We start from the raw sequence: 16,949 nt of genomic DNA on the forward strand, positions 1-16,949 counted from the left end.
CCAAGATTGAAATCAAGGAGGGAAATTGCTCAAATGTCAGTAAAGAGTCCATGCATAAAGTATAAATCGCAGATCTATTTCCATGCTTGCAATTACTTTTATTAACTGCCCATGGTTACTGCAGTATCACTCTTAACAATCCTTATCAATCTATGCATGTTATCAATCTCTATTGTTTTCATTCCGATCTCTCTTACTCTCTTTGCTCTCAATGCATTCCTCTTACTCTCACGGAGAGCTAGCTAACGTCGTACTGTCGGCTGCGTTAAATACAACTAAGCTTGGAGGACACGTCGTTATACTCGCTAATATGTGGAGTTGTATAATATGAGCATTTGAGGTGATAAACTGAGGGGTTGGAGTATTAATATAAGATGTGTAATGTTGTTGCAGGATAGCCGCCTGATATGGTATTAGCACCGATGTCCTCAGATGCAGAATGTTACGATGGGGACATCTTTGAAATAGAAGATTTCACTATTGTTACAATCAAAGAAGGTTTGTGTGCTGAGTTGGAACAGTTGTTACGTAAATGGGAGCTTAGTGGTGACAATGGCAACAACTATTCCTTCACAAAGGTATGCAAATGTTAATTATATTATCAGGGGAATTCTATGTAGTGAACACATGTTTTAGGCAATGTTAGCGGAGTGCCAGTGGGATTCGAAATATGATAAAATTACATACGGAAACAATCATTTAATTGTTAGCTATTACTGGCCAAAAAATCTTCAAAGAAGTGAACAAGCAACGTCAAATGCAGTTAATATGGACGCTTCGGATTCTTTCCTAAGCAATGCTGCGCGACTATTTTGGTCATCTGAGACGGACTTTTGTCCAGGATCCATTATTTGCAACCAAGTGAGTCAGAAAATTTTTATGAGCATTCAGAATATGGTTTAGGAAGGGAATATCTGCAGTAGTTGTTCCGTGTTCTTAATATATGTTGCATATAAATTTGTAATTATTGCAGTTTGGAGTCCTCGAATTCATTTTACTGACACCATCTGATTGGCATTTCGACAGAGTGTCGAATGAAGACCAATTACGAGGATTATTGTCATCTATCACGGAATCTGCTGGAAAAGCTGGATGGTATCGGTTTTGGTATCACTTAGTTGTGAGTTATTTCTGCTTAAAAAAAAGAAAAAAAAACTATCTCAAAACTAGTTGTGGTTTCAATGCTGCATATTTGGTAGTAAGTAGTTGTAGAAGGTTTCATTTCTTTTAGTGTTTTCCTGTATAGTATGTTACTAGAATTCATCTTAACCAATGAGTTTATCTAGTTTTCTGATTTCTAAAAGATGTGTCGTTCAAATCCGGAAATTTTCAGTGCTTTACCAATATTTGTACAATATGGTGAAAGAGAACGGCAACTATATTTCGGCGTTTGTCAAAATAACTCTATACGCACTAATTTTGAATCCGTTCACCAACGTCGAGGCCACCCATTAAGATGCCATTTGTCGGGTTGTTTAGACATCTTTCGGGAAACTTTGGTACATTTCCTAGTTATTCTTTATTTGCTTCAATATTTTAATTTTTAAATAAAAGACAAAACATACCTTAGATATCGTTTACGTGCAAGGTGTCGCTGTAGCACAGGTAATTAATTTTTTGTTTTAGCAGTGCTCCTTAATGGATGAAGGGAATCTACGAATATCTATGCAGTTCGATTACGTTCTCCAGGTGTCTCAAATTACTGCATAATTTAATTGAAATACCTTCCAGATGTCAGCAAATTTAAATTGTTCTTTTTATTTTGAGGATAAGCCGCATTATGCATTTCCCAAAAAGAAAATTGTGATAGAGGAAGAATTTTTACCAACAGAAGATACAAGCATTATTGACATTTCTCATCTTCCGTTTGGTGCTACTACAAATGCAATTGAGTAAGTACTCAGCTTTAAATTTCGTATTAGTATATATTTTCAAGTTTCCATTTCCTCTGTATTCTTTTAGGGAATTTGGTTTATCTGCAGTTTGGTCAAACATCGAAAGAGGGATTGCTGTGGAGGAACAGAACCTTTCGAATTTAGATCCTCAGAGAGCCTTAGCATTTAGTACGTGGGTTTCAATAGAGAAGAATGCATCATATCTGATGAGTAAGTTGTAATATTTACGACTTGATCGGCTACAAAGTCTCGTGAGTTCCTATTTTATGTTTGTTTCCAAAAATCATTTTTTCTAATTTGTCGTGTGCAACTTATTCTTTCCGCTTTTTTTTTTTTACTGGACACATTCGTCTGAACAGTGTGTCCCTTGAAATAGGTGCAGTGTCTTTTAATTATTACTGCATTCTGAAGATTACATTTAAAAAAAAAGAAACAACATTCTAATCTAGTTTCTTTTTTTGGTCAGTGAAGCACAATACTGATCAAAAAACAACGGCAAAATATGAGTCTCTCTCTTCCAGTGATAAAAATCTGTCCATAAATTGTTACACAGAATAGTCAGATCCAGACTACTGTATTTAAGGTTCTTGTCTAAGAAAACTGTTAGCAATCGCTGAATCACAGGAAGGCTCAGATTTGGTTCAAAAACGGGAACCTTCAAGGGACGATGCAAGTCGAGCATTGTCTTCACTGTTATCTCCAACAGTACCAGAAAATATCTCAATTAGAAGTACAGATCGTATAATAAATGAAAGTGATTTAGAACCTGTATGTTTATTTTTTATCATTACTTTTTTCCTTTTTAAATATATAATTTATGAGTTCTAGCATTCTAATCAATTGAAGCTTGAGGTATCTGGTTATAGGCTATTATTCGGCATTGGATTGATAAAGTGTTTGAAAAGACGAAGCAAGAGCACACTTTACCAAGCTGTAACACTTCATACGATGTAAATTTTGAATCTGCATGCTCGATGGAAAGAGCGTGGAGTCCTGGCCCAGGTAGTGCTGTTAAAAATGTACAGTGTTCAAAAGCTTATTGTGCCGAAGGCATAAAGGAAGAAGGGAATACAGTGGATATTTGCCAAAAACTTAGCGTAAGTCATTCGGTTATTGTATTTGCAGTAAACTCCTGCAATGTTATTACCAAATTTCATGGCGCAAGTAGACTATTTTGCTTTGTTGTACGAGAATTTCGTGTGCTATGGATGTTATTATGCTCCTGGCTGTAATAATATATGTGTTCTTCATCGAATCAGTTTAAACTTTTGGTATCCACCAGTGTTAAGTTTATAATGATCGAACTTATCCAGACTCTGCTACGCTAATTTTTTGCATTTCCATCTCGTTGTAGAATCAACAGCATGTGCATTTTAACTTTATGGGTTCTTAAAGGATATATTATCCGCATGTAAATCGGCTCCAGAATCTAGTTTAACTTGTCGAATCTCAATTGCGCTTGCACAAATGTTATGTACTCGAGACCATTCATCAGCCGGATTTTCTCACTTGTGGTCAGCTATTACGTATGAATTGCAGGAATACTACGAAAGAAATTTATACGTTCCTGGGTATCCTATTACTAAAATTAAAGTTGTTATATTCATAATCGTATTCCATTACTATAAGCCTTCTTTCATTTCTTTTGGACGATGAACTTTTGTAGAATGGATGAGTGTATAGCTCCGGACTTGTCCACCTGTAAATTTCACCAGAATCTACAGCTTTTACAATGTGCAATTGAAGCTAAAAAACATCGTGAGTCAAAGAACCTTTTTATTCAGAAATGGCAACTATGCAAATCAGGTACATTCTTTAATCTTGTGATCTGATTTATGAATTAAAGTCTTTCTAACGATACTATGAAAGGTTTAAAATCACATTATATCTGATGTTGCAGAACATGATGAATTTTTTGACGCACCAGAATCGCTAGAAGATGGTAAAGAAATCTCAAAGGAGGAGTCAGATTCTTCAGGAGCGGAAGGACGCTTGAAACCTTTTGGCACGTTGCGACTTATTCACTACCCCGATAGACTTATGTATGAACCAGTCACACAGGTTTGTTTACTTGGCTTGTGTCTGTACTTTTTTTTTTATACGAGTGTTTTTCAGACTCGTGTTCCAGTAACTGAGGATATGCTGGAGAAGCATGCTGAATATTTGGCTTCGTTGAAGGACCCTGAAGAACGGGTCAAAGCACAACTGGAGCCGCTTTTTTCCGACATGGAGGCTTTTAAAGTAAAATACACTTTTTGTGAGTGCTCACATGCTAAAATTGCATAAGTCAACTTTTGTTTCTAGGCCGCTAATCCGGGCTGCTGTTTTGAAGATTTTGTAAGGTGGCACTCTCCTCGTGATTTTATTGTGAATGATGAAAACACGGGCGAAGGTAGACTTTCAACTTGCTCTTTTTTTTACATTTGTATCAACAGATTTCTGGATTGTTAGCTGTTAGCTTAGCAGTCTATCTGCATACTTTAAAGGCTGTTTATCAAGTCGTATGACGGGCGAAGGTAATACATGGCAACAGACGTGGAATCGGGCGCAGCTGAAACCTGCTTATCGTCAAAAGCTACTATTTGATGATCTGAAAGCGGCTAATAAGGTATTCGTCATTCATTTTAAGTCCGGGAGGAAGGTAGTGAATGTCACATTATGTGTCAGTAGTTCAACCTTCTTCTTTATTTCTATATTCTGTTCAGTTTAAAATTAATTGATTTTTCTATCGTGCATATTTTATTTTTCAAGTCTGTTGACAAATTAATACTGAAATTAAATTCTCTAAATATGCACAGGCAGATTTGTCGGTTTGCTTTTGTTGTTTTGTTATCCTAAATTAACACATGAATCGCAATTTCCAGATTATTAGTGATTTCGAAAATCTCACCGTGTCAAAATTGATTGTTTATATTTTACCAGTTTTGTTCAAGTGTGCATCTATACAGTTAGTAGATGAATGTTAGTTTTTTCATCAATTCTGTAATATTGTGTTTGTGGTTTGTTTAAAAATGTTGACAATATTATTTCTCAACATTTTTTGATGTTGAGAACAGTTGCTAGATCCGATTCTGAGATATGGTATCGAAATCGAGTTTTTCGAATGGTATTTGCTTATTGTTGTATTAGAATGTTTCGAAATTTATGGCTAATTTACCTCTGCGTTTTTTTTTTTTTTTTAACTTTATAATTAACTGTTCTATAGTTATAGCAAAATTATATTTTGATCTGGTTGGCGACAAATTACTCAACCTTTGTAAAAAAGTTTTGGATTGTACAAGAAACAATGCTTTGGAAGATTACTTAGATGCTGTCAAAGATATTACTCAAATTGAAGAAGTAGTTGCTTGCTGTAATGTGCTTTATACACAGTTAGTGTCTGCGGCCGGCAAAAAGGTTTAATTTATTAAATATCTTTACTTAAGTCGTTCTGCAAGTCCATGTAAACGCGGATTGAAAATTTTGTGGTTTTAATTTCTACAGGTCAGTTTTTTCAAGATACTGGCTTCACCAAAATAAAGTTTTTTTTTTTTTTTTTTTTTTTTTTCGTAGCTATCTCTTTTCTTTCCAATCTTTGTTTATTTTATGAAAGTATGGGTAGAGTAATGTTAGTTTCAGTTCTATACAAACTTACTGGTCTTTTGCATGATGAAAGGACCTTGATAAAATTTTGTTTTTATTTGTGCTACGTTCTTTTTATTCATATCTTTTGAGCAATAACCAATTTTAATTATAGTTAACTGAAGATGAGAAGTGTGAAATACAGCAATTCGTCATGATGCTTGTACGTTCAAACGAGCAGAACTATGAAAACGCTACTAATGGTGGGAAAGCTGGTGCTGGCTATCGAGTACCCGTTGTTGACGGTTTATGTGGACCTGTCGGTTCAGCTCTAAAGAATCTCTTTTTTGGCTCTTCCATAAAAGATTCCTCAAATAGGTGACATCTCATTTCTACTCAAATTGGAAAAGTTATTGGCGCTATTTTTCATGATTATATATACCGAACTTGTAAGATGTATTTAGACAAGTATATGCTAACTTATATCCTTTAATCTTTGCTTGCTAAGGTTTTAATATTTTCTATAGAAACGGTGAAAGTAGAGTTACTTGACGAAGCTAGAATTCAAATCATTAGGATCAAGCACACAAAATATTTTCTTAATATTTTTGTAAATATAGCTATTTCTTATTATACTTTTACAGGACTGAAAAGAAAACCCTTGAACAAATCCTCACTGGCGATGAAAACATGCCATATCGCAGGTAAATTATTAGCAGGTTTTTCTTTTCTTTTTTTTTTTTTAAATGGATATGATAGAAACAAACTAGATAGTGACTTAGTAAAGTTAGGAATTCAGCCAAGTTATTCTGAACCAATAGAATTTTTAGTGTGTGACAAGCCGAAGTGTAGCCTAAATCATTTCTAGGAGACAATATGTAATACGATGTGGTGCTCGTAGACCTACGCTTGGGTCACGTACATTGCCGCAAAGATTATATGCTGCAATTTCAAAAGAAGAATATAGAATTTGTTTGACACTGTCAAGCGATACCGTTTTATCTTAATTCTGAACGTGGTATCAATTTCGCTAATTTATTTTAGTCGAAGATACTATGATAAAATTTTAGTGACATCGTACTGAACTGTTGTCTGGAACTGAATAGATAAAATCATATTGAGTATTTGTATATTATAGAGACTCGCAAAATTTCCTATTTTATGAGTTTTAATGTGAAATTTTATCTTAATTCTGAACATCAGTTTCGCTGTTAATTTCGAAGCTATGATAAAATTGTGATGACATCGAAAGTACAAAACAAGGAAGGAGACCGAAAAAATAAGGGGTGTATCTCGTGGTATCCTCTTTCGTCGTAATTAAATTTTTGATTGCACTATCACGATGTTGGGTGATAATGCAGTGTGCCATGTGAATTTGAAAATCAGTTGATTCGACTGACTTATAGTTATCGGCTATTATTGTAAATTAATCAAACTGATCGCAATGTTGTAGTGTTTATCATGATTTTTGAAAACATAGTTTGGTAAATTCAATTTGGGCACCTAACGATACTATCTAAAGAGCTAATTAATGAGAAATTTTTGCAAACACACTAGCTTACAAATACACTACCTTACTATCTTTTTTCTGCTTTTCCCTCTTGACTGTTATCTCACAGCAAAAAAAAAAAAAATATGTGCAGAGCAGTTTCGAAATAATTTGTTGTGTGTGGTCACAATTGGTCAGGTTTATTTATGCATCTCATATTTAGTTGATTATATGAATTCCTAGTTATCTTTCATTTGGTATTTCTCTACTACAATTCCGTTCCACTCCATGAAAAAAATTGTTTGTACATTATTATTTCTTAGAAATGTATTAAGAACACTTAAAATGAGCAAACTGAATTGGGAAGATCGAGACCTTTGGTTCATAAATTATTAAAAATTGTTGCAAAGGAGGTCAACTTGGCTATTCCAGAGTAGTTCATCATCGTTTCCGCTTTCTGACTTGGAATTCTCTAGAAAACTTTTTATAGGTGTTTTAATATTTAAGGTTTCTTTAGTGATATTTCGGAAAATACACAAAGTATAACTGCTGGGATTTTCTTTTTTTTTTTTTCTCAAGAAAGAAGATTTTGGCTATTTTTGCCATAAAAAAGTCAAAAAATATAAGGCGTACGTAATATATACCTGAAAAGCTAAGACATGCAGGAAATTTGTCTTGGTCACTCTGTGCAAAAAATTCTGGGAGGAGTCTCTCCATGCGTTGCAGTACCAAGTAGATGAATGCATACTGTCCTGGAAGTTGTACAGCTCCAAATCTGTAATTTCTATTATTGAAAATTTAATATTTTATCATTGTGATATATCATACTAGCAATATATATTCGAGATGTATGTAGCAGAGTATGAAGGGGTCTGTTGAAAACTTTAGAAGAGTGCGTTAATGGCACTAGATGAATCAAGTAATCTGAACTACAGAAAGTAGATCAGTCAGTGAATTAAGTGGAACTGTTTGGTCGAACATTTTGCATATCATAATTTTCAAGGCTCAATCGTCACAGGAAGCAAAATGAAAGATTAGGAAATCTCGTGGATTGTCTTTATCGTCATATCACTAACACTACAAACCTCTGTCTGCGTAATCTGGATACGGTAGAAAAGACGTCAATATTTTCAGGAGTCTTATAAAGCTGATCAATTCCCAAAGCTATTGCGATAAATGTACAGGTTCGCCCGATTCCAGCACTGCAAACGGTTGCTACTATATATTCACCATAAGTAACAACAAAGCATTTTTTTTGAATGAAATGTCGGTCTTCTAGAGATCATAGGGAAAGAAGGTACCTGCAGTGGACAATAATTGGTCCTGCATGGGTAAACAATCGTTGATGTTCATTTCTATAACTTTCCATAGCAACGACTACTTTCAAAATTTGAGTGATGTATTGCACAGGCAAACGGTGATCTAGCCATTCCGTAAACCAAATGTGCCTTACGTGATGCTCCACATCATCATACTACAAATATAAATTAGTTACAACCGCTTTCTAAACGTATTTTATGGGTGATCTTAATTGAAGTAAGCTAATTAGGAATTCGGCAGAAAATGCAATTGAGAAACGCTAAATATTAAATGAGACGTGTCATTTGCTTGTGTTAGCACAGGGCGAGTGCAGCTAGAGATTGTCCTGAAAGCTAAACATTAACCTTGTAGAAAAGGGAAATGCCAAATTTCGCTATTTAGTTTACATTTTAAGGATGTACGAATTACTCTTCAGGGATAAAAAAATAATTTGCATACAGGTGCAGTTATTTCAAGAATGTATCAAATTTATGGAAATGCATTTAGAATAGTGGTGTTCAACAAAAGTCAATACATTTAAAACGATGTGGCGAATTTGTACTCCGTCATAAAAGTTTGTTGATACAACAGTAACATTAATTTCGCCATAACAGGCATGGTTGTCCGGCCAGTATTTGTCGCATTTTTTCTATAAAATGTCAAGATTTTTTGCACGAAATTTTTTGCACATAGAACGTGAAATGGTCCCATAATTTATTTCCATAATTTTATATCTGCATTAAAAAAATTTTGCATCAAATCCTAAAAACAGACTAGTGGTAGTTTAGTTCCAAAAGGTTTCTCCTCTAAGTTGGTCACCATTACAATAGCTGGCGTACGTTCTTGAAGAACCATTAGCCAAAAATCGTCAATTGTATTCGGCATTGGGCCTTCTGCTGCGATATACATTAATTTTGAGTTCGAATCCTACATTTTATCACTTGATTAGAAATCAATATTTATGGAAATCATTGATCGTATGATTTCTTTCACTGACAAAATTTATATATTTTGTTTTTCAAAACTTTGTAGTCACTGATATTATTTCACAAAGGAATATTCCATGCGTAGAGAGGTTAAACAAGAATCCTATCAATATTCCGATGCCTTTTGGGATTTCGTAGTCAATGACAATCTAACAGCCTCGTTAATTCTTAGAATTAATTTGATCTGTACTTTGTGGTACTAGAAATGATAAGGTGACCAAAATATAGTTGGCATTGATATAGCTTCGGCAGACATCCTCAGCTGTAGAATTACATGAAGCTCTGTAAATGGATGACAGTCGTACACGAGTTTCTCTTATTGGCCACAATGTATGTCGATTTTTCTGGCTACAACCGGCAACTTTTTCACATGACGAAGTACTTGGACTTGGAAGGGCCTGTAAAAAAGGGGTCTTATATTAAATACTACTGTTCCCTATAATTTATGCATATTTGTGCTTTGTTTTCTCTCTTATTTATTCGAAGAGAAAAATATAAAAAAGTCATTTAACTTACAGCAAACTCTCCGTATATCTTAGAAAGGGATGCTGAAATATCAAGATGACGCAATTGGTAACGTGTCAAACGTCGTGACTTACGGAGTTCCGATTCTTCAGCAATACTGAAATTTATTAAAAGTATGCTTCGACGAGCAGAAATAGTAGTGTTATTTCAATCAGTGAAATGATTGTGAACGAAGACAAAATTAATTAAACAATAAAATGAATTTTACTTATTGCAAGAGCTTTTTGTGAGAAAGGCAGTAAATAATTTTTCCTGAACAGAAAGACGGGATGACATAGTGAAAATATATTTTTAACACGAACTCTTCATGAATTGGTGATATTTGAAGAGTTGAACTCGGGAATTGAGCAGGATCAATTGTCAATGACACTGATGAGCCACGCCTGAAATATGAGGAGTAAGTTTAGTAGTAAGTATTAATACAAAGATGAAAGTTTATCCTGAACTAACCAGCTTACTTATATGCATCCTAATGAACTCAAATTCCCCTTTGCATACGCAAATATTTAGGGTTTACCTTTCACGAAGGCTGCAGTTGCGCATTGAAACGTAAGATGCAACCATTAGCTAAGAATATTTTGCGTAAAGTTTAGTTTTATCTAAAAAAAAATAGGATTTATGGCAGAAATGAACTTTATTCTGTAAAAGCTAGTAATGAAAGTTAAATTTTTTCTAAAAAGAAAGAGTTTTGTTGAAAAACTATTTTATGCCAGATGTGTCTTAATATTACTATTCAACTCTTAAACTACTAAACTGTAGCTGTTTCTGAGCAATATTTCTATTTTCCTTCTTTTTCCAACTAAAGAGACCAGTGGTCACTTTATTCTTGTTAGAACTACTGTAATAGTATCAATATCTGCCTTAACATTTTTAGTCTAAGAAATTTTTGTATTTAGGCAGAATTCATCATAACTATTTAGCTGCTCGTTTTCATTTTAGCAAGAATAAATTTAAGAATGCCTATAATTTCAAAACCCTTTTTGCTACCTCAGTAGAAAAAATTTCAGGTGATAAGTAGTTTCAGTGCTGGAATCAATAAAGAAAATTAAGAGTGACGTTTATATGATGAAAGCAATATTTTGACAAATATTGAGTGGTGAATATTATAAATATGATTATAGATTTGTACTTAGTTATTTGTTAATGTAGAAATGCTAAAGGTTTATTATAATAAACTGGGGTAAGAAAATAAAAGGCTATTTGTTTTTGAGAAACAACCCAAAAAATGACAGGTAATGTAATTCTCGGAAATGTCAGGTCTCTTTATATATGAAAACATTATACGTGATTGAAAAGTGGCAACAATTTCAACATACGCCATTTCCTGCTCAATGCTTTAATGAAAAATTTCTGAGTTGATGAGTGGATGAACAGGTTAATTGACGATACATTTTTTACAGCGTCATTCATTAGGTGGTACATATCAAAAACTTCATATATATATAAAACACTTAAAGGTATATTTGCATCTATCAGTGTTGGTACTAAATAAGTCAGTGAATTCTTGCAGTAAACCTATTTGTCCTTATGGTGACATGATTTCTTTTTTTCAAATTAAATTTGTTCCACCCCAAATATTAAAAACAACCGTGAAAGTACTGAACTTCTGCTGATGCAAACAGGAGCTATTATACAGAGAATGTTGAATTATCCAATCAATCTCACTTACTTTCTTATCCAGTGAATCCCACGATAATTAAACCCAATTATTTCATTTCATGATAACAGAAAAGAGCAAGAATTAAGACAAATCTTGAGAACATCGTATCGTAATAGCTTTATCAAAAAAGTGAACATTTCAAAACATTAATGAAAATGTCGAAATATGAGGATTTAGGCTTAATGAAACTGTTGAGTCTCGGTGATGTGTAAATAGTTAAGACATTCTTGCTTTTGCTTACGCAAAGTCTTTAGGAATTTATTTCCGTTATAACAGAAGGTATGATATAAATGAGAATACCATTGTTCATGCTTTTTTTTTTTTTGAAAAACATTTAGAAAAGTAAATGTTAATAATACTAAAGTAAAAAAGTAAAGAAAGGAATAAACTGAAATTCTAATATTTAGCAAATGGATATAATTTTAGCATGAAATTTTAGCGTTAGCGTTAAAAAGATGAAAGCAAACACAGAAATTTTTTAAATTACTCTTTGAAGTCTCCTTAACACCTCTATCCCTTCTCATATTTCCACTGCTTTCTACACATGAAGTTTTGGAGACGGTTGGAAGTGTGCAAAATTTCGATTAAACATTTGCAAAAGTCGAAAAAAAAAAATGAATGAAGCACCATTGTATTGCACTGAACAGTCCAATTGACCATCAGTTTCATCTGAGTTTTTCTATTGGTAATAATTCATTTTCACATAGGCGTGCTTATAACCGGAAATCGTTCTACTTACACAATCAATTCCTGCGATATTAGAGTAGGAGAAAATGGAAAGAGATAAACTGTGGAATATTACTGCAAATTAAATATTGTATACCTATTCTCTTCGAATGCACTCGTTCTACTTCCGGTTCAAATTGCTCATTTCGGAGAACGTAATAGATTATCATCAATAAGAGCTTACTCTAACCTTCTCATCAATTAATTCAACTGATGAAGGAGGCCGAACAGTGGCAGTGTCATTGCGCAGTCTCTGACATCATTACTGCTTCGTGAAACAATTCGATAATCTCATTATATTAAAGTCATCGCCGTAAAAATATTCATAGGTACTTGATTTCAACAATAAATCAATAAACAGATATCATCGCATCCTTTCAAAAGCGTTTCTTCACTATCATGGAAATGAAAAGGTAACTGAGCACGGAAAACTAAAATTAAAGAGAAAAAGGACGAATAGTTCCATAGCTTTCTCACTCAGACATGTTCCTTCACTCCCTAACTAACGAATACTTTTCAAGCGAATTGCGCTTAATTCCAGCAATCAAATGGAATTTTTGCATGAGGAAATACATACCACAACTATGACTGTCAGATTTAAAACCGAAACCCAGATTTAATAGATGTCGGTAAAGCTTCTTTACAACCAGATGGATCATTTTTTCATGACATTCTTCTGTGGCATATTTCTATTCTTTTTCACCTTTTGCGTATTTGATATTAGCTCTTCACCAATCGATAATGGCCAAACATATGAAGATTTCGAGATTCTTTCCGGGCTGTTGTAGAAATCCCATTACCTGGCTTTATCTCATGATTTCTAAGAAAGTTCGAGAAATCAAACGATAGAATCTATCAAGTGAAATGATAAAGTTACTAGTAATATTTCAGTAGCGAATACATATGTACACTGTAAAACTGCTTAACATGCCAATATAATCGCTGATAGAATTTTGCATCAAGCATACATTATCTAGATTTCGGATGAAAAACAAATAGGTCTCAAATTCAGGTCCCAAATTTATTAGAAACTTAAATTTAGAACTTGTAGTTTGCTACAGTAAATTGTGGATAGTTTTGTAAATCTGACTGGATAATGAAATCCTAATATGAATCACAAAAAAAAGCTAACATTTGAACATGCACAGATTTATGTGTATATACATCTTCATAAAAAAAAATATTGTCCATATCTTTATATTTATTTTATTTATCATATATATAATCATCATGAGAGGTGCTCAAAACCACCTAAAAACCGGTTCTAAATTTATTTTATTGCAGTCCCCTGTTATGCACCAAGTTTTGAAACAATAAAAATTGAGAATTATCAGGATGATCCCTTTTTTTCACTACCAATTTCCATTCATTTCTCTTAAATTTAGACCAAAACTTCTTTATTTTCTCGCAAAACAGAACAGTCGTGCACTAGCCATATTTATACTGGTATTTCTTATGTCTGGTAAAATGAAATATGCAATTTTATTATTGATGTTGGCGCTATTTTTTATTTAATTATGAAGCCTTCAATTATAAAATAAGCGGAGTATGCAAGATGTAGGAGATAAACCTATTTTTATCTTTAAAAAAACCGAAAAACTTGAGGTTTAACTGAGTGACAGTAAAAATGAAATTAATACTGGCTGCAAATCAAAAATTTTTTAACTTTCCTTCATAACAAATTAGCTATATTTAATTTATTTAAATTCTACAGCTCATTTGCAACTTTCAATTCACACCTCATAAATAAACGTTCATCTGGTGCATTGAAAAGTACAATAATGTTATTAAACGTCGTGATTAAAAAACAAAGGATGTTTTTGATAACAAAATCAACGTGGTTCGTCTACTTATTGAGCAATGTTTATCTTAGCCATACGCATCACATCATACTCAGTCGAACTATGAGATAACTAAACTAATGAAATAATCCGGAGGGAAAATAAATCTTCCTTTTCTAAATTGAATTCTGCAAATTCATGCCTAGAAAAAACAATTCCAATTTTAATTTTGGAGAGCTATTAAACTTTTCTTTTAAATATAAGTCTAGCTTGATTATCAGCATGTTTCAGGTGTCAAATTCAGAAACATTTCTCTAGTTTTTGATATTTTTACACATGTTTGTCACTATTCTGGTTGCAGTTAAATGGTTACGCATTTTTAGCTATCTTCGATCTTAGCAACGTATTATTTATTTTTAAAGAACTTATGTGCTGGATCAAAGTCATTGGATCAATTTCTAGACTGAGATATTCCAAAAAGGCTTTTGTTTGATACGAAGGATTTACATAGTTTGAAATCGTATCAAGCAAAAGTTTTATTTATATAAAAACAAGTTAGACAACAAATATGGAAACAATATGTGCCACAACCACAACTGTGTTTGAAATAGGGTCTAATTGGAGTAGACTGTAGAGCCGAATAGGTAATACTTTGAAAAAAAGGCGATGATTATTGATTGATATTTATTTTATTGAGATAAAGGTTATCTTTGGTCGAATTTATTGAACAGTATTAGAAAGTTTGAGGAAGAAGTTGTAGGAGAGCAGTGAATAACAGATTGTTATCTAGAGAACTTAATCTCGATAAAGGATATAATTCCTTATATAATAAGCACTAACTGAATTAACTCTTAATAAGACGCATGTTTTACAATGGAGATCAGCTAAACAAGGTGCTATTAACCTTATCAATAATCAGACCTGAATGATGAGGTGACAAGCCGTAAAACGAAAGCCTGTTAACTTTGTCAAATTCCAATAAAATTTACAGTGAGTGAGGAGTCGACAAACAACAAAAGAGGCCAACTAAATATACAACTGATAATTGTAAACAATTTGTTCTTTGTTAACAAACTTTATATAAGGTTGGAATAATTGTCTAAGGAATGTTCAAATAAGATAACCTTTAGTTCTATGGATTTAATACACTTTTATTTCTTTTTCCGACATTCCTGACTGAAAGACGGAAACTTTCAAGAAGAAGAATTGATTGCATTGGTCTGAGTTCGTCGTTTTGTACCAGTTCTAATTCTAGTAGAGAGACAAGTTCTTGTTCATCGACTCCTCGGATTGTCATACTTCGTTGGTTGCGTTGTTGAATTTTCTTCATCGTGGACTATCATCAAGAGGTACAGTTTCATATCCATTGGTCACTTGAGGACACTTCTCTATCTCTTTAATCTCATACACCGCGAGAAACTTGAGTAATATAATTTCCTCCTTATGAGGTATTCTTGCTATTACATTTCTTAGAGATCTCTTTTAGGTCACTCTCGAAGACTGGTTAAATACTCATTTCTCCATATATCTCTATGTATCCAAGATCTTGAGGGTGTGTGACCAATATTAATAAGTTTTTCTTTGGTACTTAGTAGGGAGAAAATTCTTCTTGATCATAGTGGTTAGTAATTGGGTCGAGCGTATGATTATGCAATCTTCAAAGTTTACGTAAGTCAGTGGCCGAGTGTTTAACATACCTTTTATTTCTACTATTAGTTTTGTTAATTCCCTTTTCCATAATGACTTCCTTCCAATGTCTCTTTTCATTGCTCTTTTCAGTTATTTCTCTTATAATCTCTTCTACTCCATGGAGCTCTTAGCATGATGTTCTTCTAGATCATTCTTTATTTGTCAGGAAATTTGTTTATTGTGTATTTCATTTCGTAATGATGGGCGATGAATCTTCTTTATATGTGTAGAGAACTTTTGACAGATGAACTTTCTACCGGTTCTAAATGCGCTTCTCTTGTTGTGAAATTTATGAAGAGAGCTATCCTTCTTTTAGCTATGCTGATATGAGTTTTGATAAAAAGAGGAACCATACGACCCAGTCCAACGTGTGTAAATGTTTGAGAGTGCATGACTCGAATTTCTGGAAGGTTAGGCTGACCGGGTTTGTTTCGCTTAATTTCTGTTCTACCTTTTGATATCCAGAATTTTGTCCTTAATTTTGAAAGTGTATGGACAATTTCAGCGTAACGTAAAACCTTGTGCTGCTATTGTATGAAAAGTACAGTTATGGGAATTATGTTACAAAAAGTAAATTGGATATAAACTGTCCTCATTCAATTCGGAATTTCCAATCGACTTTTGGATTTCCAATAGCAGTTTTCTTTATCGTAATATGGATTCCATTTATTAATTTGCAATCATCTGTTGCAAGTTGACCGTTTATCGTTGATAAGATTGTAGCTATGGTATTTGTCTTCTTGCTGTAATTTTATGAATTTAAGAGTTCATCATGCAATAGTCTTTAGTAATTTTAACACTGACTAAAACGATTTGCATCTGTAAATTTAAAACTTTTTCTTATAATTTTTTTTGTTGCTTTTACGATAGGGATTTCACTTTCTTCATTTGCTATGGCTATTATGGCTAGTTGATTTCCCCCTTTTCCAGCAACGGTCGTCCTTTCCACTATATTTCATAGTTCGGGAACGGTCCTGGATTCAGTGTAGTAGACATTTACTTCCAGTCTGACCATAAAGTTACTGGTGCATTTTCGAGACCTAACTGATTTATTACAAAATGGACAATAAGTATTGCTAATAACTCCATTCAAAGTATACTGATGCCTTTAATTGGTACGATTCAGTATTAAATAAATTAAATATCAAGGACTACGCGTGTATACAGCCGCAGAATAGGCCACAGTTGATGTATCGGTGATGACATGGAGTTGCGCTTGCTCTGAGCAATATGTCACTTTTATGTTTATGTTTGTTGATTATTTGTTTATCGGAGATTCCCACGTTTCTTTGTCTTCTTCACTTATAGATTGATCCCAAGCATTATTTTTTCATGAAA

The 16,949-nt window shown here is 33.3% G+C and overlaps 2 protein-coding genes across 2 annotated transcripts; one reads left to right on the top strand and one right to left on the bottom strand.

Moving 5' to 3' along the window:
• Nucleotides 1–407: 407 nt before the first annotated feature.
• Nucleotides 408–6,463, top strand: Bma-rbg-1 (Uncharacterized protein; the record flags this gene model as incomplete). Its single annotated transcript, XM_001899511.1, has 20 exons — nucleotides 408–578; nucleotides 637–861; nucleotides 974–1,095; nucleotides 1,334–1,499; nucleotides 1,627–1,689; nucleotides 1,768–1,892; nucleotides 1,963–2,105; nucleotides 2,479–2,663; nucleotides 2,762–2,992; nucleotides 3,291–3,466; nucleotides 3,562–3,701; nucleotides 3,796–3,956; nucleotides 4,011–4,136; nucleotides 4,200–4,287; nucleotides 4,382–4,503; nucleotides 4,760–4,856; nucleotides 5,107–5,291; nucleotides 5,632–5,834; nucleotides 6,101–6,160; nucleotides 6,325–6,463. 20 exons carry the CDS (start codon nucleotides 408–410, stop codon nucleotides 6,461–6,463), a joined length of 2,928 nt encoding a protein of 975 aa, XP_001899546.1.
• An 874-nt stretch (nucleotides 6,464–7,337) lies between these two features.
• Nucleotides 7,338–10,319, bottom strand: Bm10945 (Uncharacterized protein; the record flags this gene model as incomplete). Its single annotated transcript, XM_001899510.1, has 10 exons — nucleotides 7,338–7,417; nucleotides 7,590–7,720; nucleotides 8,031–8,147; nucleotides 8,247–8,419; nucleotides 8,780–8,893; nucleotides 9,019–9,171; nucleotides 9,449–9,628; nucleotides 9,747–9,852; nucleotides 10,058–10,138; nucleotides 10,273–10,319. The coding sequence occupies 10 exons, from the start codon at nucleotides 10,317–10,319 to the stop codon at nucleotides 7,338–7,340; spliced, it is 1,182 nt and encodes a 393-aa protein (XP_001899545.1).
• Between the last annotated feature and the right edge of the window lie 6,630 nt (nucleotides 10,320–16,949).

The sequence above is a fragment of the Brugia malayi genome (genome assembly GCF_000002995.4).
Source record: "Brugia malayi strain FR3 genome assembly, contig: Bm_v4_ChrX_scaffold_001, whole genome shotgun sequence".
Lineage (NCBI taxonomy): Eukaryota > Metazoa > Nematoda > Chromadorea > Rhabditida > Onchocercidae > Brugia > Brugia malayi.